Below are 27,496 nucleotides of genomic sequence, written 5' to 3'. Positions count from 1 at the left end.
AGTATCTTTACCTGAAAGTCTGAAGTCTGTCTCTTTCACTCACACACACACACACACGTATAGACGCACAAAAGAGATTTGTAAGGAGGGCAGCAGCCCGCTGGGTAATCACTCGCCATCACTTCCCCTCGGCATTTTTTGTGAATGGAGCTCATTATGCATGCAGCCTCCACGCAGCTCCATTCACAAGCAGCGCTCCCTCCTCTCCGTGCAGGGCTGCGTGGATCTCACTCAACTCAGCCTAAATGACCACAAACGGTTAACGGATGGATTATAAGATGGATGGATATTTGGACCAGCAAGTGCCTTACACTTTAGCAAATGTACGTATTGGATGAACTCCTCTGTTACTTCCTATTGCTGTTTTATTTTGTTTTTGCGCGCGCGTGTGTGTGTGTGTGTGTGTTGTTTCACCGGAGCTTTATCTCTCCGCGTCTGTGCAAGACTTTTCTCCCTCTCCCTCTCTCTCTCCTTCCTTTAAGCAGCTGTGTGCGCACGATGGAAAACAATTCCTCGGCGCGCTTCAAACTTACCACCAAATGTTCCCACAGTGAAAAAACAGCAAATATCGCTTTTAATCCTGTTTGTCAGCGGGTTTTGTTTTCTACTAGTGCGAGGGTATCCGGGGTGAGGAGCGTGTTAGTGTTCGCCAAACGGTCACTTCGCTTCAGACGCAAAGAGCGCGTTTGTTGTGTTTTTTCTTTTTTCCCCAAGACAACAGAGAAATGTGTTGTTGTCTCTCGGAAAAGGAGCCCGATGTTGTTCACAGTGTCCTTCCATTTTCTAACGCATCACTAATTATGATCAACATTATTAATATAAACCACTTCATGTTATTTGTGCTGTTTTGGTGTCCAAGTGGCGAAGCCTGCATCTCCTCATTCTTTTTTTTCCCAGGTCACAGTAAACAATATCACTGTCTGTTTCTGACATTTCACTGACCTACTGGACTCTGACGCTCACTTAACTCTGTTAACTTCTATGCGTTTTGCAGAAGTCGCAAGGAAATGGGCCCCTAAATAGACTGTTGATGGCAGCAAAGAGGAAATACATGGACACAGAATTGCCCCCTCAGGATTCTGAAGGTACAGTAGTGGAAGTTTTGGCCTCAACAGACTCAGATATATGAACCCGAGCCTCTGTCTTAGTCGCTGCATTTAAAAATCAGTCATTTTTCTCCTGGACTGTCACAGTGCCGTCTATTGACTGTGTGTTCTTCTTTCCTCCTCAGACCTCTTCCAGGATTTAAGCCAACTCCAAGAGACATGGCTCACAGAAGGTGAGACACACCTGCAGGCTGATTTTACTCTTTTAATCTGTGCTTTTCTGTGATGTTGTTCCCCGTTCATGACAGCCACTGAGAGGCTGATGTGTGGAAAGACTCCCAAAAACGGTGCCTCCTGGGGGGTTTTCTGTTGGCCCAACAAAGTGTCATTTTTAATCAGCTGCTGTCATTAATGTTTGGCTTAGTTGGGACCAAAGGTGAAGATGACTTGTGTTGAAAATGTCGTTTTGAGTGTTGCTGGGTAGCCGGAACTTTCAGGTAGAATACAGATGTCAGTAAAAAAAAAAAAGAGGCAATAGAAAACACAGTTTGGACATGATTGGCTTTGTGCGTGTCCTATTTTGGCCATGTTGGCATGTCGTATGCTTTCCAGGCAGCAGCCAATGCAAACAAACAAGCTCTTTGGCTTGTGTCACCCAAAGGCACATAGCAGGGAAACGAGGCCCAGTCAGATGTGATCGTCAGCTTTTAGGCTTGATAAGTGCAATAATGACCCGAGCCAGTCATTGTGTTGTGTGTCGGGAGAGGAGAAACAACACCAGCACAAGAGTCCTAACGACAAGTTTTTGGTGCGAGCGTGGGACACAACAGTGGCAGGAGAGTGGGTATAAAATGAGCTTTGCACGAGGAGGTGTGAGTTTTGTTGTGTCGCTTTGCTTTGATGTGGAGATTTAAAAGGGAAATGCAGCGTTTTTACTGAAACGTGAGCCACATAAAGCCTTCTAATGAAGTTTGCAGTCCCACAGAATGTTTGTGCTTTTTGTCGCCTGACGAGATGTTTGACCTTCACCGTGGGGTGGAGTTATGAGGCTATTTTCACAATCGTGTGCAGAAGAAAATTCTCCTGTGTGCACCCCAGACACAAGATGTCCCAAAGTAAAAGCTTTGCAATGAAAAACGTTAGCTTTGTCATAGATTTCAGAAGAGTAGTAGATTCATTTTGACTGTTTTCAAACAGGAAATTGATCGGTGAATTGTGTGCAAAGGGTATGTGTGGTGTTCTTTTGTTATGGCTACTGCAGAAATTCATTATAGGTCCATCTATGAAGATTTGCTTATGTCTCCTTAAAACGGTAACAATAACTGCCGGGATTGATCTGAGTCATGCACAGTATACAAGTCAGCAAACTATGGAAGTGAGTTGTAATCCGTGACACTTGGTAACGCGTTTGCATTTTGTCTTGAGACCAGACAGCGGCCAGACCCCAGTCTCTGGTCGGCTATTGTTCATAACAAACAGTGCTGCTGCTGCTGCTGCTGCTGCTGCTGCTGCTGCATGCATGTTTGCTTTCTTGCCTTTTCACATGCAGCGTCAAAAACCGGCAAGTTCACTTCACACCGGCGTCTCACACAGACAAAAACAAGAGCCAGAGCCAATAAAAGTGCAACAATGGGTGACGCTTCAAAGTGAGAGGCCATTTGCATTCAGAGATTTCGCAATGAAGGCCACAACAAAAGGCTCAGTTCCCACAAAAAATGATACGTCTCACAAATTATATATATATTCTGAATAATCAATAGAATTCACTGTGATTTAGTTTTCATCGGGTGAGTTTTTTTCCCCTTCATATTTGAGCATTTTGAGCCCCACGGACTGCATTCCATTCCCCGACATTGTGTAATAGTGACAGCAGAAATCACACAGACACATACCAAACCCGGAGCCAGAACAAAGTCCGTTTTTGTTATTTAAACCATTAGCCTTTTTAAAATAAAACATTATGTCATGTACTGACAATCGGTCCGGGCGCTGACTTATTGTTGACTCAAAGTGAATACGGCAAAAAAGAAAGGGGGCAGGACAGAGAGAGATGGAAGTGTAACTTTATCAAAGTGTTATTTAGCCCTAAGTACAGGCTTGTTTTCAGCTTTCCTGGCTTTCCTGCTGCATTAATTAAAGACCTTATCATGACTGATTGCAGTTGTGAGGGATTCACCAACATTGTAAAAGCTGGTTAGCTGGAGGGATGTTTTTTTGGAGGGGTGGGTGGGGGGTGAGGTAGAGACAGAGAGAGAAAAAAGGTGAAGTACTGAATGGCAAGAGTTCAGAAGCTTGTCACATCTTGTCTCATTTTGGCCTTTGGGTTTATATGAGTGAGGCTGCTTAGCCCCGCCCAGGATCTCCTGCTGAGAGACAAAAAAAAAAAGTCATTCAAGGTGCCTGGAAGCATCGGGGAGAACATGCGTCTGTGCTCATATAAACACTTTCCTTCTTGTGCTGACTTGCAGCTCAAAGTCCCTGACGAGGTGTTCCTGGAAACAAATCAGAGACACATGCAAGTGCTCATGCACACACACAGTTTGCAGACGCCAACACACATACGTACACAACACATGAAAGTCTGGTGGCCAGCGTCCTTGTGTCTTCCGCACGGCGTCCACAGCGTGTTCCGATGTGGACATGTTGAAACTAGTGGAAGTGATTGATTGGTGAATCCGCTCAGCTAAACATTGGCCCCGGCTCTGTCTCGCACAGCAGCTTTATTTCTCCCCCTTGAGGCTAAAAGACTGAAAAGTTAAATGGGGTGTAATATTATTATGGTATAGTAAACCACAGGATGCGGTGTTAAATAAGAGATCGATGTCATTTATCCGAACATGCTGCAAAGCGTCATCATCCGGTTTCCTCCGCACCGGAAAGAGGAGTGTGACAACAAGAAAGTGGATTTAAATTTCTTATTTCCTTCTTTTTTTGTGCAGTCAATTTTGCCCTCTGCTTCTGCCGCTTACTCTCCCCGAGTTTTGGTTCGTGAGCCGTGTGTCATGTGATTGGAGGGAAAAGAGGCCAAATGAATGTGTTTGGTGAGATTTTGGTTCTTGTGTAAGGTTACAGCTGAAGGCCTTGGTGAGGCAGAGTCGTGAGCGCATGACATTCTTCTCTTCCACGATTCGGAAGACCGACCCGTGTTTGGCCATCGGACCAGTGTTTCTAGTGAATAGCGGTCAAAAGATTCACATGCCGCGGTGCCATTCTATTTTCCAGGCCATTACACCCCTGATTGGGGTCATGATATTTAATGATAACCATCAATTTTTCCCTTAACTTGTCCCATGACAACGGAAATATTTTTAAAAGCCCAGAAAGCCGTGCAGCTGCAGCGATGCCTGATTAAAGGTTGTTAGCCCTGGTTCTGCTTGATGTTCATTAAATCGGAGGTAGTGAAAAAGTGAAAAAGTAATGCCAGCAAGCGCGTGCCTCAGTGGGTGAATCGGACCTTCTCACCCTTGGTCACGTGATTTGGCCTTTTTCTAACCTATTAATGCAACTATTAATGCAGTTCAGTGCCTCGAAAGGACAATTGTGAATGGGGTTTGGATTCCAATATAATTGTGTCTGTGTTGCTCTGCTGCACCTGGGCTTGGCATTACTGGTTCTGCTTTCTTGGTCAGGTCCTGAATGACTTTAATTATGAGTGATTGCCTAATGAGGGTCACTGAAATTGTACACCGCCGCAAAAAATTACAGATCAAATCAAGACATTACATGCAAACTCTTTTTTTTTTTAACCTTTATCCCATATATGATATCTGTATGTTGATATAAGAGGAAACACATTACTTCACTAATAAGTGCTTTAACCTTTATTTTCCTTCACTGCGTCACCTCTCGCTCTCTTTCGTTCTCTTTCTCTGTAAAAATGTTTGAATATGCGACTGTTTCCCTCGATATGCGGCAAATGAAATCCAGACTGGATTGTGCTTTGAAATCTGGGTGTTGTCTGAAGATTTGCATCCAGATTAAGCAGTACACGAGGCAGGACACTCTCCCATTCACTCGCAGCGGATCCTCCAGAGGTTCTGCTGGCAGGAGAATGTCTGGAGAATCTATGAGTCATTTTTGCTGACATTTGCGTTCACACATACAGGCCCTCCGGAGAGACTCTGGGGTTCGCTGCTCGTCTGAAAGCGGCTTTTTTGAAAGAGTACCCCCAATATTTTGCGACTCTGACCGCTTGTGCGACCAGAACCGCTTTAGTTTAGTCTGTCTGGATTTCTACAATGGAAACAGAAATGGACCAAAAATATTTATAGTACATGTCTAGACTAAGTTGTATTATATACAGTAGATAAAGGTGGGCATCTTCTCATTCGGCCCAAGTGTTTTTCATTGGCTGAAATCTCAGAATGAGTGATTTATACTGCCAAGAAATGTTAAAGCTACACGGACTGTATGGCATCCAGGGGCTCCAGGGTGAATGTATTGATCTACAGAGGAGTAAAGTGCTGGCATGCTGCAAAAATGATGAAGTGAAGGTCACCTGGATGAAGGCCAACCAGGCTCTGTTTTCTTTCATGTTCCAAGGAAGAGTAAAAGACAGAATGAGTTAGTTAAAGGTGGGGAAAAAAGGAAATACAAAGAGAGGACAAGATTTCAAAATTATGATTGATGTTTTTTCTTTCTCTTTTTCTTCTCATTTCAGCTCAGGTTCCTGACAGTGACGAGCAATTTGTTCCTGATTTCCATTCTGAGAACTGTGAGTACTTTTTTTGTTTATGTGTCCTGTGTGTGTGTGTGTGTAAAACATGTGTCCACGTTACTAAGTGGATTTAAACATGTGCCAAATCTCTGATTTTCTGACCGCACATTGCAAAGATCAGACCTTTGTGTGTTGTTTATTTAAAGAGACATTGATCCATTTAAGATGGAGAGCCGTGCATGGACAATCTCAATCGCATTTCAGATGTGGTCAGCTGCTGCACACATGCAGGTTCAGCCGAAGCGAGGATGAAACCACTGGTCAATTTGGGCTACGAGACCGCCAGAGGCTTACGCGGGGATGCTGTAATTCGCTGAAGTTACAGTAATCTCAAGACTTAATGAGGCAGTCATGACATGAATTTGGATGCTGGCATTCTGTGCTGTTGTTGACCATTTGCATGCCTTTGAAAAGCTGAATGGGTACGGCCCAGGAAACCAGTAAAAAAATGATTCAAGGCCCAGGTACAAAGTCTGCCCTTTGTGCACATCGGAAGGTGTAAAATGGAAAAGCAAATTCCTGGGCAGCACAACTGAGCGGCTATTTGAATGAGTTTCCCTTTTTTGTTGTGCTTCCCAACAATGGCCGGCCAGGATCTGGGTGGGAGCATGTGTCGCTCTACAAACACTTTTTTTTTTTTTTTTTTTTCCCCAGTTCCATTCAACCCACTGCTGGTGTCCGTGTCTTTAGCAGTGACACTGACAGGGTTACTTAGAGGGAACTTGAAATACCTCTGGAATAATATCATCCCCAAAAAGTAAAACTGACAGCTTTCACTCCCAGACAAAGCGACTTCCTGTCACTGAAAGCCATATGTCTTTTGTCTGCAAACATCATGCGATTTAACCAGCTTGAAGTCACAACTGGTCAACCCTCTCTGTGACACATGCCCTGTGCGACATTGTCACTGTCTGTTGGCCAACAATGCGGAGGAGGAAGTGCAGATGAACCCTGGGGCACTCAGAGGTCATGTCTACTTAACCCTGTGGCCTGTCAGCCAATCACTTGTCAGGGCTCTGCTAACGGTTGACCTGGGTATGATTTGCAGGGTCATGTGGGCTTCAGTTTGACGGGCAGCTCACTTATACGCGGCAAGGATGCTCCCACAGCGACAGTGTCCCTGCTGGTTGTAGTCAATAGCCGCCGAGGCCAGTCGGAGCATCTCTATTCAGCTGTGATTGATGGAAAACTGAAGTTGACAGTTGACTCTACATATTTGTCATTGTGAGCAGGCTAATAAAAGCATAAACGGGGCTTATGTTTTCACAAACAGCACTGAAAGGCCGTCTGGTGCACTTTTCAAAACAGGTGACTCACCTGTTTTGGAAACCCAGCCACATAAAGAGAGCATAAAGCGAAGCCCTAATCCCGGGTGACCGTGAAATAATTGAGGCTTGCATTGAAAATGGCACCCTGGTTAAATTAAACATTGTTGTCAACTGAGTCAGGTTGTTACCTGCTTGGGCGCGGCGTTCACGGAGCGCTGGGAGACAGAAAGAGGGAGCCTGTGAAATGGCAAAGGAGACGCGAGAACAAGGGGACATGTCGGAATGCCAGATTAGAGAAGAGGAGGGAGAGCGAAGGAGGGATTGTGCAATACCTGCACATCTGGAAAATCTATCTCATCTGGTACATTCTCCTTCGGTTCACGGCTAACAAGCATGCTCTGTCTACAGGCTGCCATTGAGGGAATGTTATGCAAACAAGCGGCTTTTATGTACTCTCTGACCTGCCTGTATGTATGTGTTCAAAGGTAATTGAGACATCAGCGATTTTTCTCTCTCTCTCTCTCTCTCTCTCTCTCTCCATTAAACCATTAAACTATTGCAATTGGCCTTTCGTAGCATTTATGTGACGTTTATCTTTTAATCATCAAGCGGAGAGGAGGATTAATGTTTGGTGTTCAGCGCCGACGGCACCTTCAGGGCTCATCCTTGCCTGACGCTGGGCTGTCGGACAGATTCCCTTTGTCTTTTTACTGCCTGTGGGGAAGCAACACATGGACGTGTCAGTCAAATTGATAATGCACGTACTTAATTAAAAAATGGTTGAACGTGTTGCTACTTTACCTTTTGTGGAGGGTAAAGAAAAACGCCAAAAGGCCAGAGTTGGATCACTTAGCGAGGCATCGCCTGCCCTAAGAGCTTGTTCGTCTTTGTCCAAGTATGTTGTTTACACTTGGAGCAGCTCAAGAGATGTGACCCATTCATAAATTTTCTTCCCTGCGTGCGTAAGAGGAAGTGCAAAGCTCCCCCCCCACCACCCCACCACTCCCCTCCCCCCTCCCTTCTCTCTCTCTCTTTCTCTCTATCCAGTCCTCGGCTGCTCTCTCCTTCAGTCTTCATTCATAAAAAAGCCCTACAGTACTACAGATCCCCCTCTCCAACATCCCCTCCAATCCAAGAGCACACTCCAAACCCCTCCCTCCCTTCCTGTGTCTGTACAAACTAAGTCAGACTTAAAACTCTGGACACCCCCTCCCCCCTTTCCCCTTTCTCTCTACATTTCTCTGTCTCTCTCTACACAAACACACACACACACACACACACACACACACACACACACTGAGTGTTCCAAGATGTGAACTAATCCAGCGATTTCAGGGCTGTGTGGGACGATTGTTTAGCTTTGTGCCTTGCAGTAATTATATAGGAAGTTGTGGCTATAGAATGCTGTGACAGTGCTTTTCACAAGGAGAGCGAGAGAGCGAGATTAAAAAAGGCAGAGACGTTAGGAGTGAAGAGGATATAGAGGAGAAGAGGAAAGGATTGACATGAACAAATGTTAACTCCTTCAAACCCTGCTTCCTCTCTTATTATCTTTTGAAGTGTACTTCCTTAAACTTTGACTTATGGCAAAAGAAAAGCAGCAAACTTTCAAATACATATAAAAAAAAAATGACTTGCACAAATACTCAATAATCAAATTAAACTGCCAACTCATTTCCTGTTGATAAACTAGGAAGAAATAAAAGGGAAAAGGTGGAAAGAAATGGAACTCTCCACAGCATGCCTCTCTGGCTCCGTGTATTCTGCTTTGTCATTAATTCACAGTCTTCCTGTTGTTTGGGTTGTTTTTCTGGATCAGAACTGGCCCGGTCGGGCTGTATTTGGAGTATGGGGAAATGGGGCTCCTCCCTCCCTCCCTCCCTCCCTCAACTTCCAACTCCTCTCTTTTCTTTTTTCTTTTTTTCAAAAGAGAAACATGCACCTCTGTGTTCTCCACTTTCCAAAATACAGCTGCTACGCAACAAAGCGCGCAAAAACATCCAGGTGCCTGCCAGATATGAGCGGACACAGCTCACTTACTTGCTCAAAGGGAGGCGAGGTTACTTGACTGTGTGCGCGCTGTGTGTGTGTGTTTGTTGCAATGTTTTGTTTTTGCTTCTGATTAAAATGGTTGATGTCTCCTCCTCGGACAGATGATTTCTTTCAAAAAGCCTCTCATCCACGTTACTTGTGCGCACACACAAACACACACACACACTCAAACTTCAGCCCTGCAGTTTTATGAATGGATTAGTTGTGAAAGACTGGCTGAGGCAGCACATTAGGCAAAGGGGAGTGACCATTCATTCATGACACTGGGGGGGGGCCATTTTTCCACTACTAACAACAACTATGAGAGGTACAGGACCCGATGCTTCGGTAAATCCTAATCTTGCAACAACATTATTTTCAACATCTGTTTTTGGCAGCTCCTGTTTTTATCAGGTGAAGTCTTTGTTCGTGTCTTTTCTTTGGTACAGTCCAATCATAACTTTAAAGGAAACACAGTAGCTTACAGTCATTTTCAGCATTATCTAGTCAGTCGGATGAAATGGAAACGTGGGTTTGTTAAGGACAGGAATGTACCATAGGTGTTCCAACAACATCCAGTTGAGAAGTAAAAGTCGAACTCCCCCTGTGTTGATTCAGAACAGCCCAGTCAAAGCCGGGGTGGGGTGGAGGGGGGGGGCACAGGGATTTGAGCCAGGCAGCGTGGAGTGTCAGCAGCACAGCTTTGTGAATGGGCAGCAGAGTGAAGTTTATTAGACGAGAGTGAGGGGAGGTGTGTGCGCGCGCGAGGGGAAAAGTTTGTGTGTTCAGTCGCATCCCCGTGATGCTCGTGTGCGTGTCTGTGCATTTCTACATCTGTAGCAGTGTGTTTACGCCCAACAAGGTGGCTATGTTTCTGCAGCTGGACATTCTTTTTCTCTTTCTCTCTTTCAAATGCAAACTGAGACCAAAGAGTCTTTTCAAACTGCTGGCAGAGGCAAAGTACTACTATGTGTGTATCTATAAGGTGATCTATATCACCTAAAATGACCGTTAAGGCACAATAGGGCAGGCGGGGGCTGGTAAACAGGAAGTTGATTCTCTCCTCTGCACCTGCTTAGTTTCAGAAAGTTATATAAGTACGCACTAGGATTTATGATTCATGAGAACATTGATTGGGTGAAGCTTTGCTTTCCTGTAGACAAGTTATGACTAATAAGAATTGATTAGTAAATGAATGTTTGTTTATCATAAGGTCTCTGTTTCTTTTGCCCAAACACTAAAACTGTACCCCAGAGTTTTACAACTAAAACAGAGCCGGCAGCTTTTTCAAACTCCTGTTTTTTACACACACACACACACACACACACGTGCAGCACATGAGTGTTAGAGGTGGAACTACTGACAGTAACCTGCTGACACAGACCAGTATGTGTGTGGAACGAGCTGAGAGCCGGCACATGGCCGTATCGATCCTCTCTCATCCAGGAGAGGAGGAGGAGATGGAGAGGGCTGATAGATGACTTGATACAGATAAAGTACAGATAAATCACGGCGGCTGATAAGGGGAGGAGAGGGGTAAAGAGCGGGTCAAACGTGCTATGAAGCAATATCGTTGAGCTCCCCGTGGAGACACAGAGGGGTGTAGCGAGGGGAGGGAGGGGGTCAAGAGAATAGCGGGGGGAAAAAACTGTGGATGTGGCATGTGCGCTGATAATTCCAAGGTGTCGTGGCCTTTCTGGTGCATGATCTCTTTCTGTTCAAAACAAACATTAAGTCACACACTCTGGGTGAAGGTGAACATATGGAACAACTGCACATGCACCAAACAAGCAGAAGACCTCGGTGGGCAGTGGGAGCTCATTATATCATTTCAGTAACAGTGTGGGGGGTGCATCGATCCCTACATTAAACATTAAGAGAGGACAGCTATATTGAGAGCTGAGGGATGGAGAGTGAAGAGTCAATATTGTGCCAGATTAATTACATACATCCCTCGCCTGTGACGGGATGTCCCCCTCGCTGCACGTGTCTCGGACCAGCGATGTATTGTATCGGGTCCACTAAACAGCAAAGGGCCAGTGAGATTTATGACTGGTCAATGGCCATTTATAAAAAGCCAACGCGGCACAATTGAAAGTGAAGTGGACAATAGGGAAAACGTGAGATGTCAGAACATTTACCAATTAAAATATCGATCCCTTCACACGGAGGACGGCAGAAAAAAATGAAGCTTCTTATGTTTGAGTTTTTACAGCATTGATAGACTTAAGCTGAGTTGGCTTGCGACGTGATTGAAAACAGATACACGGTGTATACACAAAAGTTATTCTACACAAAATGCTTTTGAGCAACTATGCACAGAAGAGCTCACATGTGGCTCAGCAGAGAGTAACTTGCTGTTACAGCATCCTCTTCTTCTTTTAGCTTCTCCCTTTAGGGGTTGCCACAGCGAATCATTTGCCTCCATCTTGCCCTGTCCTTTGTGTCCTCTTCTGTTACACCAACTGTCCTCATGTCCTCTCATAGCAGGTATCGCTACCATCCTGTAGACCTTCCCTTTCACTTTTACTGCTCTCCTTCTGTCACACGTCATCCCTGCCACTCCACTCTCTTCTTCACCTCTCTAGTGCACCGTCCATTGCTTTGGATGCTTGACCCCAGGTATATAAACTCGTCCTCTTCTGCTCACTCTACCCTGGAGTTATTCATTGTAATCATACATGGAAACTCATTGCGTGACATTTCAAACGTTCAACAAGTCTATAGAGATTTTTCAGGGCTGAGTCAGTCACCTGGTGACGGCACAAACATGTGCTAATGAGCCGAAGGAGGCTGCGGTAAAGCTCTGGGTCAACATTGCCATATATGTATATACAGTTTATCAGCCAATGCAAAGCATATGGTGATGCTATATAGCTCAAAGGCTCCAGGCATTGACTGTAAATGAAAAAAAAATAGGATGTGTCCAGTTACTTTCAAATCCAAAGACCTTGGGACAAAGTGGCCCTACATCTCTTATTTACAATCTGAACAGCAGGTTCCTCATCTCCATCACTCCCTCGCCCGGGCAGTAAATCACACCCCTCTGGATAACACATAGCAGTTATTTACAGCCCTCTTAACAAGAATAAATAGGAATACTGGTCAATGGGTGCTATCCCATTATACTAATGCTGATTAATACTGGGTTCACTGAGAAGAGTCAAGGCCAAAGGGGAGGAGGGTTATTAGGAGAAAAAAAGAAGCTGCAAAAACTTGTTAAGACAGACATTCAAGTTGACAAGGGGGAAGTGAAACTTTCACGTTTGCAAAATCCACTGTTCTGCCGACTTTCTCATGATGAGTGTCATTCAGATTAACATCCTGTTAGCCAACGGAACAAAAAAAAAAACAAAAAACATGTTTTAACGGCCAACAGAATATTCCGTTTGTGTGAGAGAGGAGTCACAGTGTTGCTGGCCAATCAGCCGTCTCGCTGATTGCGCTGTACTTTCAATCAATCTTGTTAGTCTTGTTTGGCAGGTATCTGACAACCATTCTTTAAATATTCAAGGAGCCTGAACCATTATCAGATAAGAGAGGACAACCTGTAAATCAGATAGAGCAAGCACTAATGGATCTAACACTCCGGGGCTCCCCGAGCAGACAGATACTGAAGCCACTCTTGGGCCTGTTAGCTCTCAGAGAGAAGGATGCTCTCTCTCTCGGTCTCTCTCTCTCTCTCTCTCTGATTATGCAGTGACCTGAGAAGCACGGACACATGTACAGCACATGTTTCCATGCACCAGTGGAATGACTGGATATACTCTGCAGTTGAAACGGTCTGGATCATGTTGTATCGCCTCGTTTCTCTCCCCCCCCCCCCCCTCTCTGTTTTTCCACTGCAATATAACAACAAAGCAAAGTACAAATAAGCACTTATTTCTCAAAACACAGTGGGGCTGTTTTGATATTTGATCGTCGCTGTCCGTGTTTTTACAAACCTGAGCACACAAAATGTGTAATTCATGCCTTTGAAATCTCAAATGACCAACACGTGACTGTAAACACAAGGACTGATTTATTTTTATTTATTTTAATATTATGGCTGCTACCATACATGGTAAATTAACTTGCGTCTCGGTTTTAGGCCTGCAACCAATTTTCAACTGCATCCTATAATTAGGTTATCATACTTGTTCTAAAGTAGTAGATTTGATTTTGCGATGATACGAGAAAGGCCAGATGTTGTTTCTTTGTTAGCAATGTGATCATCCCTAAAATACATGCTTCATTCCATTAGAGTAGACTAAGCGCTGGGCCATTTATAGGCACAAATTACAGTCTGATTTGGTGTTTGTGGCGTGTGTTAAATGTTTTTATTCGCATTATTAGCTTATTTTCTTGAAATGTTCCCTCATTTCTGAAACAATTAGCTCTTCTAGGTATTTGGCTGTTGGGAAATTGAGAAAGTGTTTTTTTTTTTTAACCAGTCTTTTGTTATTCTGCATCTCAATTCTTTTCACCAAGATTAGCTCAAATCACTAAGATATTGCTTGAAATTATTTTCTGAGTTTAAAGCAAAACACCCGGTCATTTATTTAAATTTAAACTGAGGAAAGTCTCTTCACGTGCTGTGTCATAATAATCTCCAAATGAAAGCAAAATGGAGGCACACGTAAAAACTCTGTGGATTCTCTGCCGTCCGCCTTTTGCTTTTCATCCAAACACTTCGTGGCCGCACAAAAACAAAAGCTTAGAAACTTTGAAATAAAACCCAAACTTGGATGGCGAAAGCAAAAACACACCGCAGCATGCAAAACTTTAAAATGACCATGAAAGTGTAGGTTATGTCTTACTTTCAATGTATGTGTTGACAGTCAAATGCTTTTTAAATTACACGGCTGCTTTTCCCCATTGTGCCTCCCGCTCGCCGAAAGCATCCATGTATCCAGCGACGCAACTAATGTCATCTGCAACCCACGTGAATCAATAGCCTCCTTTTTAACCTTTAAAACCATTGTGGCATAATTGGCATCCTTGTTTCTATTGATCCATCGCCACATAAGAGATCAATTGACAAGAGTGGGAGAACCAGGTGTGGCCTATCACATGTTTGCTTTCAGTGTGTCTGCACAGCCTGTGACGCCACGTGCTGTACAAAATCATTTAAAAAAAAAATATATATATATATATATATATCATGCGAGATAAGAACCAGACCCCCAGATATCTGTGAGAAGGTACGACTGGTCCCATTAAGTGTGTATTTACATTACGCTTACATGGTCTTAAGTTTAGCAAGATCCAGTCACCCTGTTTGACACTGGGGTTGATGTCCAATGAGTTATTGTGAGCGAGGCTGTCGTGAGCTGCAGGATTCCAGAGGCTTAAGTCTTGGGCCAAGTCGCACATAAACATCCACGGTAAGACTCTCCAGATCCACTCCTGTCTTCACAGTGGAGTTCCCTACACCAGGGCCTTTAATGGTAGGAAACACTCCGTCTAAAATTGGATAGGGGAGTTCACAGCGAGGTCTTGTCAGCTGCTCCGAAACGTTCGTTCTCAAGTGATATTAAACGCTCTGCACATAAGTGCCAATAAAAGTCCTTTTCCAAGTACACAGATCGAAATTTGTGAGCTCGATTTTTTAATAGTAACACCGTTATTATTTATGCGCGTTCATGGTCTTATGAATCAAATAACGGTCACAATACCTCCGCACGGGCTCAGCTGAGGGGCCACTGTGTAGAGAGGATTGTGTGAGTGTGTGTTTGGTGAGTGGGGGGTGCCCTCCCTACCCCTGTGATTTGTTTGTGGTGGGTGTCTGCTGAATGGGGAGCCCCCACCCCGACCCCCCTGCGTAATGATCCCTCTACTTCCTAAAGCACTCAACCATGACCATCACCTTTCACCCTTTTGAGAGCCAACATTTACATCTGTAAAAAGGCCGGGTCATCGGCAAACGCGGTGCTCAGAATAGGGCGTCAACAGAAGATAGCAAAGAATACCCCCCCCCCCCCCAAAAAAAAATGAGGGAGGAGGAGATAAGGCAAGTTTGGGGGTGAGGAAGGACCCTTTGACCTTATTGGTTTAGGAGGTGTTGGGAATGTGCCTCAGTCCAGCCATTGCTGAAGGAGGTCACTCTGTACCGCATATATCTTTCTTGTTCTTCACGTGTTTAAGTTCACGTACTGGCCTGTTCCCCCTCAATGTAGAAAATAAGCTATGAAAGATCTCGGCGCACGGATGATGTAACATCTGACAAAGCAGTTAAGAGGAGGTCATATCGCCCCAAAATAAAAGCAGGAAGCGAAGGAAACCCAAAGATCATAACTCTGCCTGGATCCGTTTACACGACTGCCACTACCTTATAAACTTTCGCTGACAATTTGACATCATTTGGACAGGGAGATTTACTGTCATTTGCTAGAGAGTCTGTTATATTCCGTGGAGAGCAGAGTTTGTTTTATTTGAAGGACTATTTTTGGAATGGGATGTTACATTAATTCCAAAAATAATGTTTTTCCTCGCGTCAGTACTGTGGCTTTAGAAATGGCAATGCTGGGTCATGGCGTTGATCTTAAAGGTCCAGTGCGTCACATTTAGTTATTGACAGAAATTGAAACCATACGTGTAAAATCACTTAAAAATAAGAATGGATTTGGTTTTGGTAGCCTCTGGGGCTATGTGCATTTCACATTTTAAAATGGAAGCTTGGCAAACAAAGAAAAGTGACGTCCTTGATGGTACACGAAGGCCGCTGCAGTTCAGTAGTCTCACCATTAGATGTCACTAATTCTTACACACTGGACCTTTAACTTATGAATCCCAATGACTTAAATGATCTGCTGACTTGAAAAATAGGTGATCCCCCCTCCAGGTTTACATTTATAGACTCACAGGATGAATCCCGTCATCCCTGGGGCAAAAATTCAGATTTTTTTAAGTATATGATATGCTTTAAATTATGCCCACATCCCTGTAAGAGGTACTCTTGTTAATCAGAACATAAGCCAACTCAATCAAATTGGAAACTCAACAGCAGTCCCATTCACCGGCAGAAACACAAACACAAATGCTCATTTACCAGATGCTTGCCTTAAGCTCATTTACCAGATGAATTAATATTCCAAAAAGCTCAAACAGAAAGCACTCACACACGCACACAACACGTGCATAGACAGACAAACCCCTCCATCTTCGGCTGACGCCGTTTCCAGGCCTCGCACCGTTTGAAATGGAACGTCCTCGTAATCCTAAAAAAGCCACATGAAAGAAAATGTCATGGATTTAAACTCTGCTGCTTTTGTGACTAGACTTGTGTACTCGCCGTGAAGGTTGTTTGCAGTTCATGACCATAGCAGAGAAAGGGAGGAATGTCAATAGACAAACACATTAGTATTATTAGTGTATTGGCAGACAAGCTGTTGGAGACTTGAAGGAGGCTGGAATCTCATCTCGCCTGTCTGGGAAATCTGGGTAAATGCTCTCTAATCCTGTTGATCCTCTGCTAAAACCAATACTTCCTCACCTGCCTGCCCGTCATGGGAGAGTGAGCACGATCCAAAAATAGGAAGGTTATGATGATGAGCGGCGGTATTTGGTTAGCGGACTGGGTTCGTCACTTTATACGCGTTTCAATGCTCCGTCGAAGCAGAGAAGGTTAAAGAGAAACTGATCTGCACTGAGAAGGAACTTCCGATGTTAGGAGACATTTTAAAAAGCAGCACTAGTGTTATTATTATAAATAAATGTTTTTTTTGGGTGTGCCATTAGTCATTAAGCTGATCACGAAGCATTCATTATAGATTATTTGAGTTTATCTATTTGCTCCTTTCCAGGACTGACTTTCATCCATCTTTATCAATGTTTAGGTTGAAGGAAAAATCCTGTGAGCAGCAGATCTTTGAGGCAGTTTTTTGGTTAAATCACTATAATCATTTTGTCCTCTCCATTTTTTTTGCTTTCATTTTTTTCCCCCACTTTCTATCTCTCTCTCTCTCTCTAGTAGAACAGTCGTCTCGGGCCTTATATTCAGTCAGCCGGCCATTTCTTCTCCTCCTTTTTTGTGAATGAAACGACAGCATGTAATTACCTGGGCTGTGCTTTGAGTGTGGCCTGCCCTGTCGGCTCCACACCCACTGCAGACACACAAAGAGACGCACGGATTTGAAGCAGTCACACGTATACTGTACGGTGCGCACACACACACACACACACACACAGTGAACAAGTAGATACAGAGTCATTGAGATCTCGCCGGCTACACACTGGTGCACGTATACGCACACATAAATACAGGCCTCCCCAGCTGGAAGTGCACAGCTGCTGCTGTTTACCCTGTCGGAACCAGAAAAACATCCTGTACAGTTCTCCGGGTGAAAACCTCCCCTCACATAATAAACACAAGCCCTCGGCACAGTTTGAAGCTCCACTTTGGGTGGTTTCTGTGGCCGTCGAGGCAAAGGTCCCCTCCAGCAGTCCGGCGTGATAGACAGTTGGGGTGCTGGACATTGAGTCACTGAATGTGGGCCTTTGATGTCTCAAAATGATTCAAATGTCTTCTTTTTTTTGTTGCACATTATCTGTTTATCATAAACTCTGTGTCCAATGTTACCGTCTTCACTCGAAAAGGCAGAAAAACAACGCGGTGGCGCAACATCTGGACACAAACAGGAAAGAATGCTGAGACGCACAGTTTGTGTATACGCGGTTCTAAGAGAGGTGTGACATTTGCTTTCATCAGTCCACAGACATCTCTCTGGCCCGTAGAGTTGTTTAGCTTTGAGCTCGACGTTGACAGGGGAAGTTTTGGCTGCTGTTGTGTCTGGGATAAGGGAAGAAAAGTGGGCGAGGGCAACTTCCAAGCGACTGCTGGAATGCGGTCGTGTGTGAGCGTGTGTGCTTTTGTGTGCCTCTTCCTCGCAGTGCGTCTAAATGCGAGTGTGTGTTTATGCGCGTCTGTCTGCCGCTGACAGTTAGTGGAGCATTTTTTTTTGGCTGGCACGTTAAAGAGATTCCTGTGCAGACGGAAGTATTTGCCTTTGCCTTTGAGCTGAGCAACAGTAGTATCGGGGCAGGGCTGAATTAGGAAACAATATTTAAAGCCCACTGTGTGTGTGTGTGTGTGTGTTGTGTGTGTGCCAACTCTGATTTCTGTTTTGTGTTTACTGTCTCTCGTAGCGGTGGCATTTCACAGCCCCCCAGTCACCATCAAGAAGGAGCCACAGAGCCCGGGCTCCGACCCCAGCCAGTCCTGTAGCCACAAGCAGACCTTCAGCTACCCTAATGGAGAGCAGTGCCTTTATGCCAGGTAATTCCCAGTTCACCTAAACCGTGCAGTGGCAGCGCCTTGGAGCACTATTTCAAAATACAATAAAACACCATTGTTCACTTAGCCTTAGGGCTGTCTAGCCATGAACATGTTTTTGTTTTAGATTTTCTGCAGTCTGGTCTGTCTCTGAGACTCTGGTCTGTCTCTGAGTCTGGTCTGTCCCCCCCCCTCTATAAAAACAAGATAAACTTTTGTGGAAATGCATCCCCATGTCCAACGAGTTTCTTGGTGACTCTGGATGAAGTTCAAAAAGTCAGTAGAGAGTAGGAAGTGCAGTGTTGGGTTAGTCAAAGTCCCGTCACATCCTCTCTATTAAAGATGCAGTGCGTAACTTTTCTTGTTGTTTTTATTCTGTCTGTATTCGGTCTTGTAACATTATGTGCATGCGGCGTACGTCCGTCAAGCAACACTATCAGACCCGACAGAGAGCATTTGTACCGTGAATACGGTCCCTACATTTAAATCACATTACAAACCAGACTTTTAATATTCATGTTAGCATGAACCTGAAATGGTACTATTCTTATGCTCTACCTTAAATTCTTGAATATTTTTAATGTTCATAAATGGTTGGAATAGCGCTCGACATACTCAAACTGGAAAGCACCTAATAATAAGGGGCTGAAAAGGGGGTGTATCACCAATTCATACTGGGACAAGGGCAGTATTCCAACTGAACAGTGTAGTCAGTTGTGTTGATGACAGCATAAATGTTTCCTTAGCAGTTATTTTAAAAATTGGGGTGATGATTTTTTATTTATTTTTTGGCTACTTTATTGTTATTCTACCTAATCAGTGACATCAATTGTTACCACGGGAGAATAAATCAGCGATTGTCATGAATAAGTCAGTAGAGCTAAAACACCGATCACATGCTTCTCTAGCAAAGCAAAGAACCTCCATTAGCTCTGTTTGTTTGTATTGACTGACAAGAAACCCTTACAGTGCGACACTGTTGTGACGTGTCCATGTGTGCGTGTGTATGTTACAGTGCCTATGAGCAGAAAAGGGCTGCAGGAGGAGCCAAGAGCTCCTGCCCAGGGACCCCCATGTCTCCCATGACACAGCATTACTCCCCGAAACCTGCCACAGCCGGACGGCCCGATGCTGGCTACATGAACCCGGCGGCTACCTCCCAGCCACTGCCCAGCAACAGCTACCCCATCAACACCAGGTGACACCTCACATAAGACTTAGTTCACATGATGTAAAAAAATGTTGTGGACTAATTCAGAATGAATGGCATTTTAAATTGTACCTTTATTTTTCAGTTCCAGGTACCAGGGCTCTTCAGGGGAGCCTATGTGCCCCCAGTTCCCCCCACCAGGGCAAGTGTTCCAGCGCATGACATCTGCACCGGCAGGACATGGCAGCAGTGGAGTCGGTGGAGGCGGAGGTGGGGGTGGGGGTGGGGGTGGAGGCGGAGGGCCAGGGGGCGGAGGTGGCGGAGGAGGTGGTGGCGGTGGCGGAGGCGGCGCAGGTTATCATCGGCAGCACTCTGACCCCTGCATGCCCTACCTGCAGCAAAGTTTTAAGCAAGAATACATGGACCCGCTGTATGAGCGGGCGGCTCACATGGCAGGGCCTGGGCACGCGAGCGGACCAGGTCACGGACATGGATCTCACTCCCACCCACATCCACATCCACATCCACAACCACACCCACAACCACACCCACACCGGTTCCCACCAGCTCATATGATGGTCAAGCAGGAGCCCACAGACTACACCTATGAACCTGGTGAGTGAGACAGACTGGTGTAAACTGATGATGTAGGACACATTCATCCTATGGATGAATCTGTGAAATATCAGACCAAAAAAAAGCTAATTGTTCAATTTAAAAGGGCTAGAACCATTTAGCATCACAAATTATGAATTGTTTTGGTCATAACTGAGAGAGGATTATCCAAATCTGTGTACATACAACTCAATGTGCCCATTCAAGAGATTGCAGCAAACACATTAAATGAAATGAAATGAAATGACATTTTATTTACATAATTTCTCTAGACTATTATGTCTTCTGAATGATCACTTTAATGAAAAAAAAACCCAACTCAAGACTAACTCAAGAACAAAATGTCCAAATGGCAAACAAACACTGTATGTAGACTCCTACCTAAATCCCTCCCTGCCTCCAAAACTCCTCCTTTCAACTCTCTGACACTTTGCAATGAAAAAGTGTTTTTTGCTGCAGCTCCTCCCTCCCTACACTGCTCTCAGAGAAAAAAAAAAAAGGCAGAGCGAGTTAGAGAGGCAGAGGAATTTCATTGAGAAAATGGAGGGCACTGGAAAGACTAGAGTCCCTGGTGGAGTGCTCCAGGGTTTCAGGTTGCACCAGCGGCTTCCTTTTTCTGCAGGCAGAGGAACTCATAATGGAAAAATGAGCGTGGCCGCAGTAACCTGAACCTCTCACTGGCTGGACTTTGAGAGGGGGGAGCGGAGGGAGTGTGGGGGGGGGTGGCGGGGGAGCCAGCTCAGGGGCTTTAACAACAAGTTCTACCACTGGAGAGGACGGAAACAGCTCCTCTACTTTGCTGCCTGAATTTAAAATGACAAGACGTAAGAAACACAACACTCGGCACAGAGTCTGTCCTCAGTCATCTGTATTAAAGCTGATATCAGACTGAACGGTGTTCACTGAGATTACTCCCACTAGTGGACGGCTACAAAACATGCACTAAAAACAAAAAGACATCAAGCGTTATAAAAAAATAACACAAAAACAACACAAAAACAGAGCGACCTAATTCTTTTCACCCACGTCTGAGCTCGGACAGGGAATCACACAAAACCTTGGGGAAGTTTTTCTTCTTTTTTGCGTTAAACTGCCGGGTGGAGAAGAAAGTTGAATTTGGTGGGGTTTCCTGCGACTCCTGATAGGACTTTGACCAAATGCAGAAGCCGATCGGACACAAAAGATCAGAGTTTATCATCCGTCTGTTGCAGGACTCGCACACCATGCTTTCTTTCCAGGAGGAAAAAAAAACGTGAATTTAATAAAAAGGGAAGGGATGGAAGTCCTGCACTTGACCTTTGACTTAAAGCCTAGAACACCACACTAACTGACACTGGGCGCTTATAAAACAACACAATGCAATGATTCATATGGCGTTTCTAACAAAAAACACACCTGCTGAAGGAAAACAACAAGATGCTTAGGCGGTTATATTAGGCCTTGCATAATCACTGCTATTGTGTAGCATGAAAGACCCCAAATGGTCGTGCCACTCGGTATACAATTAACCCTGGTGCTCTACCATCAGTCCGCGGTGGTGGTGGCAGCCAGCCATTTCAGGCAGACATATTATTTACAGTATGATCGAGTGCCGCTGCCCCAGATTGGAGGGTTTGATTTTTTCCTTACTGGCATCTTATCACGGTCGCAGCACTGCAGCTGCATTCCCCAGCACTGAGTCACAGCCAGAGCCAAAGGCACAGAGAGCTGCACCTTTCGGGATCTGTATGCTCTCACTTGTCTCGTTCACGCAGCCGACAAACAAAATAGACGTAGGGGGAAACAAAACAACACCTTAAGACTTGTTTTTGACACACCTGTTTCTTTTTTAAGTACGCAACGGACAATGAAAAAGAAAAAAACACGCGCAGAGGTGAAAAGGGCAATCGCAGGAAACAGAGCGCAAACTCATTATGACAATAAATGTGCTTTAGAAAGTGTTCCGACACGCATATTTGCCCCGAAGGTTTGTGAGGAGGAATATAATATCTGTTGGAGTCGATGATGTGCCCAGACAAAGTGCAGACACCGAATACTGTACCACTTCTCTGGGCTGCTTGAAGGTGCTTGCTCATGTCCTAAAAATACCACCAGAGACAAGAGAAGTGATATGATAAATGTAGCATTTGTCCTTGCATTGCTCGAGGTGAACCCACACAATATCTATACGATACACCTCCTCTTTCTCATGTAGGCATCGGAGGTTTGGTTGTTTCTCATTCACTGGAGCTTGTAACGATGCTCTTCTTTAAGTCAATATTTGAGAGATTGACGTACAGCTGTTTGTGTTTGTGTCACAGATGTGCCTGGATGTCCATCTATGTACCACCACAGCGAGGGCTACCCAAACCCCCAGCATGGCAACGAAGGTAATTAAGGATTGTAGAGAGATTTCGTGAGAAGTCTTTACCAAATGACACCTGACAAGATGGAGTGATAGCGTTGTCAGCGTTCGACAGATAAATGTGTCCGATCTAATTCTCCCTCGGTGATTTAGCGAGCCGTCGTGTCTGTGTTTCCATTGGCCGCCCGGCGGTGTGTCTATGTTTCCGCTGGCTGAGGTTCCCGGGCTCGCCCCTGCCTCAAGAATCCCTGAATAAACAGAACTCCAGGGAAAACACTGTTTCCCAAGCAAAATATAGAAAACAATCATTCCTCTTATTTCCATTGTGAGTTACGCAATTTTCCCTCAGTCCCTAAAACACAGGAGCTTCACAATCTCGCCCAGAGAGCAAAGACCCTTTAATTTGCCCAATATGAAATCCTGGTTTATTTGAGTGAGAACACATTTGTTGACTTAAAGTTATTTATGCGTGAATAGGCCCCTGCATTTGGACGGGGATGGTATTCAGCGCTTGGCAAAGATCCTGAATAAACAACCTAGTTCAGCAGGGATCAAGGCCCCTTGAAAGTAATAACACAATTCTGCCCCTTGTCTTTCAGGCTATCTGTTTGAAAATGACTCTCGTGTGGTTCCAGAGAAGTTTGAAGGTAAGGCCCACTGTCATAATCCCTCTGAATTTTCACACACACACACAAATGAAATTTGCACAATCCACATGGAGGCGCAGGAGAGAAACTCTAGTCGTTAGAGTCACCCACTCCAATCTCTACACCCTACACTATCATCTACAGACATCGCAGGTCGTCGTACGAGAGGTGCTCGGGTCTTTGTGTACTCACAAACTTACTTAGTGGGTTCGGTTTCGCTCGAGACACAGAGTAGGGCTCCGCTGTCACGCTGACGGCGCACGCGGCCCAGTCTCCCGCGGTGCTGCCGGTGACTGACGTTAAAGGAGATTGAGTGGACAGGCCGAGGGTGTCAGCACTGGTTGAACCAGTGAAGTGTACAAGTTCTCTGTGAGACAACAGCGGTAACTTAGCTGGGCCTTCTCGTGTTCCCACACTTGTTTACAACGTCTCCAGTAACCGGTAAACAACTGAGAAGCAAACACGAATCAGTGTCTGTTTACATACACAACGCTTCACTCGGTAATGAACAGTTGTGCTAATTGGTTCACTTTTCAGTTTAATTTCAAAAAGGTCCAAAATTTCCATCCCGTGTTTTTTTGTGTTGTCACCTCAGTGCACTGTTGCACTCTCGTGCAGTAAGCCTTTGTTAGTAAGCAGTTTTCTTTGGTTTACATCAGTATACAAACATGAAACATCCCAATTAGATGACCTGCCGATGAACAGGCCCCACTACAACAGACACTCTGCAGCTGGAACCAATCAAAATGTTCACATGTAACACGAGAATCATTTTTAGTCTATCTATATCTATCTATCTATATCAAATATCAAATGAACCCGGGTAAACCGACGCTCGTCTAGAAAAAGGTACAGAGATATTTGAACGGCACCAGAAGATGAGTCCTCGCCAGTAGAGCTGCGTAAAGCGTGGCCCAGCACCGTCGCCCGCGCAAACACGCCCGTTGTTCATCGCAATTCTCTCCTCGCTACAGGTGAGGTGAAGCAGGAGGGGGGCGGCGTTTTCCGCGAGGGAACGCCCTACCAGCGCCGTGGCTCTCTGCAGCTCTGGCAGTTCCTGGTGGCCCTGCTGGACGACCCAGGCAACGCCCACTTCATCGCCTGGACCGGACGCGGCATGGAGTTCAAGCTCATCGAGCCTGAAGAGGTACGGCATTGTCTGAACCCCCCGTGATGCACTGGAAAATCACTTCATACAGGGGAGACATCTGGAGATTCTCTGGATACAAAGCAGATCATAGATAAATCTAGAGGCTGTGACACGTGTACGCGTCACGTCTTGGAAGCGTACACGTCTGTTATCATCATCTTTTAATGAAGAGGAACCTACTCACGACTTTAGCTTTGGACATTTCACCACTTTGGTTTAAAGTGATGGTTTCTTAGTTTGAAACTGGGGGGGGGAAACATAGTGTTTAATTCAATATTTGCCCCATAGTGTTTTAACAGTACATGCCAGGGATCAGCAAGTAAATGTGGTCGAGGGCCAATTCTTTTGAAAGGAATTGAAAATTGGGCCAAAGCATCGTGTCTTCATCAGACAAAGTGCCTTAAAACGTCTTCAGTCCCACGTTTGCTGCCTTAAGCTATAACAATAATGTGGACGTTGTCTTTAATCAGCAGCTTGTTACAAATGCGTGTGAGACACATGCTCGTACGGGTAATATTTGTTGTGCATCATTTCTATTTTAAGAGTTACTGCTTCTTCTTATTTGAGCCCAACATATGGAAGTAGTTATTTTTACGGGCATTTACTCCCGATTCCCGAAACCTGGCTGTCTCCATGACAACAGCAGTGTTTTTATTTTTCAAACCAAACATTTAGTTTGGATTAACTGTCAATTCTAGCAACAGAATTTGATTTGAATAAGTTCATATTTTTTCAGAATAAAAGTTGTGAACTCGACATTAAATTAAAAAAAATTATTTTTGAAGATAAGGAAATAATTTAAAATCAGATTTGTTAAATCATCTGCCAGGCCAGATACTGATGCTTGTGGGCCAGTTTTGGCCCACGGGCCACCAATTGCCGACCACTGGTGTAGGCCATAGCTAGTACTATGTACAGTAAACTACGGTAATGTTATCGCCTTCAAATGTTTGCAGTAAAGCCATAAATTAGCGTTATTCCTGGTTGATTGGACTGTATACATTCGTCTACAGACGTGGATAAGCACTGACAGAGATCATGATGTTTATATCAAATCAGATAAGGACGGCAGAGGCGTCGTTCTCGGAATGAATTTACATTAGCAGGGTTTTAAGGCACTATCTAAAGGAGGGCGATTACAAGTGAGATTTGGCCACTTTCCCCTGTAGGTCTATTCTGATCTCTGTTCCATTAGCTGCCCATTCATTATTCAGCACGTGAAACACTGGATTGATAAACGAAGGATGAGCACTATCATAGAATCATCCAACACCCCCAATTCTCTCTCACCTCCTCACATTTCTTCAGTCGAGACGTTTCTGTGATGTTTAAGTCTGCAGTTTGATTGGACGCACCGGACGGCGTCCATTTAGGCCGATCGTAATACAGAGAGAGAACTATACTATGTGTTCCATTATCTTTTTTACTGTACATTAAAAATGAATGGGCGTAAGAGTTTTACAAGGGCAATTAGGGCTGAGAGCACACTCAGAGATCAGACAGAGCTGCACGCTGGAGGGGCCACTGTGGGATACAACCCGTCTCTTCCTGAGTCATGAATCTCGGTGTCTCCCTCCCCCAGCGTTACACTTTCTTACGACGTCTGAGGCATTTGTCAACATGAAGACTGTTCCCTATTGTAAAAAAAAAAAAATATGATTTGATTTGCTTCCCCTTCCCTGTGTGGCATTATTTGCTAGACACTAGTCTTCTATCAGAGTTAGTGGTCCCTCGTCAGCAGAGAGTTCAGGTTTAGGTTGGGGCTGTATTTCATGGCCTTCTTTCTGACAGGCAGCCATGACTCTTACTTCACTGGGAACACTGTGGGACTCTGGTTGCATTCAAGTGGTAATGGGTTACATAAAAAGGAAGTGAATCCACATGTGGGGACTTGCCCTGCTCTTGGCGTGTTTACGCTGTCGAGTTAAAAAGGTAGGGAGGAATACGACTTGTCACTGAGGCACCCTAGTGGTCGTCGCTTTGAATTACAGCGTCTGAATGATCCTGGGACTGTGAGCTTGAGGGAGAAAAATAACAAACAAATTGAAAGGCGTTGATGTGGAATATGAGATCAAAAACCGTTCAGTGAACCATCTATGAATCTATTTTAAACACAGCTTCTTCTTTTTTTTCCTCTCCTGCCGTCCCGTCCCCCACTTCCTCCCACCTCCTCCCACACTCCTCAGGTTGCGAGGCTGTGGGGCATGCAGAAGAACCGTCCAGCCATGAACTATGACAAGCTCAGCCGCTCTCTGCGCTATTACTACGAGAAGGGAATCATGCAGAAGGTACACAACTCACTCACCTCCCCCCCATCCATCTACACTGTGAAACTGTGAGAATCTATCATGTTTAGCCACTTTCCCTGCCAAGTCAAACATATAAAATGCTGACCGGCCGCACAAAAGCCGCATCACTTCAAACTGAGTCATTGATAAAGGAGCCACAGCACGTTTGTGACACAGAGAAGTGTCTTTCCTCTAGAACACTTGACAACACGGATAATATTCGTTCAAGTCAAAAAAATAGCCTAATAACCCTAACACTCAGTAGTAATTGTAGATTATTAATTCTTGTTTTTTTGTACCGTAATTTGCAGATTTTTTTTTTTATATGCATTCCCATATGACTCATCACATCCTGTCTCTCTCCAGGTGGCAGGGGAGCGCTATGTTTACAAGTTTGTTTGTGAGCCCGAGGCCCTCATCTCCCTGGCCTTCCCCGACAATCAGCGGCCCAGCCTGAAGGCCGAGTTTGAGCGCTACGTCAACGAGGAGGACACGGTGCCCCTCTCCCACCTGGACGAGGGCGTGACCTACACCACAGAACAAGCCCCCCAAAACATGGGCCCCCAGCCCTACTCTAAAGGCTACATGTACTAAAAGCCAGCCACCTCTCCCCCCCCCCCCAGTCCTTTGTCCCTGCCTTCAGAAATCTTCCTGTTATACCAACCCATCATCTTACACACCCTGAAACCCCATGCACCTCTTGCACATGCCCACCCCATCCACTTGTATATAAGGCTATGGTGTTTTTGTTTTTAAATTAATCTCTTTAGGGATTTTTCGTTTTGATTTTAAGAGCTGCATTCCTCTCACATCTGAGGCCTATTCCATAAACATGACTGTGGTTGAAGAGATTGCTTAATAAATACCCATAATGATACCCAAACTATTTTCTCTGTGTGTTTTTGTTGCACGTCACATGTGGGTCCTCGACCTTTAAGTATGAGGAAGGTAATGGAGGGCAAAAACAAATAATAATATAATCCACTG

General features: G+C 44.8%; 1 protein-coding gene across 1 annotated transcript; it reads left to right on the top strand.

Annotated features, from left to right (window-relative positions):
• The first annotated feature begins 143 nt into the window (after window positions 1-143).
• On the top strand, window positions 144-27,392 carry etv4 (ETS variant transcription factor 4). Its single transcript, XM_058621807.1, has 12 exons — window positions 144-323; window positions 995-1,085; window positions 1,232-1,279; window positions 5,707-5,760; window positions 18,189-18,318; window positions 19,331-19,513; window positions 19,611-20,080; window positions 22,381-22,449; window positions 23,024-23,071; window positions 24,046-24,218; window positions 26,408-26,509; window positions 26,876-27,392. The coding sequence occupies exons 1-12, from the start codon at window positions 267-269 to the stop codon at window positions 27,101-27,103; spliced, it is 1,653 nt and encodes a 550-aa protein (XP_058477790.1). The 5' UTR covers window positions 144-266; the 3' UTR covers window positions 27,104-27,392.
• The last annotated feature ends 104 nt before the right edge of the window (window positions 27,393-27,496 follow it).

The sequence above is a fragment of the Solea solea genome, chromosome 21, assembly GCF_958295425.1.
Source record: "Solea solea chromosome 21, fSolSol10.1, whole genome shotgun sequence".
Classification (NCBI taxonomy): Eukaryota; Metazoa; Chordata; class Actinopteri; order Pleuronectiformes; family Soleidae; genus Solea; species Solea solea.
This window is presented reverse-complemented; position numbering and strand designations above follow the sequence as displayed.

Excerpts from the sequence above, each read along its gene's own strand:
- etv4 (XM_058621807.1), top strand. The coding sequence starts at position 267 with ATGGATTATAAGATGGATGGATATTTGGACCAGCAAGTGCCTTACACT. Across the intron at positions 324-994 it reads TGCCTTACACTTTAGCAAAT|AAGTCGCAAGGAAATGGGCC; the intron begins GTACGTATTGGA and ends TGCGTTTTGCAG. Across the intron at positions 23,072-24,045 it reads GGTTCCAGAGAAGTTTGAAG|GTGAGGTGAAGCAGGAGGGG; the intron begins GTAAGGCCCACT and ends TCCTCGCTACAG.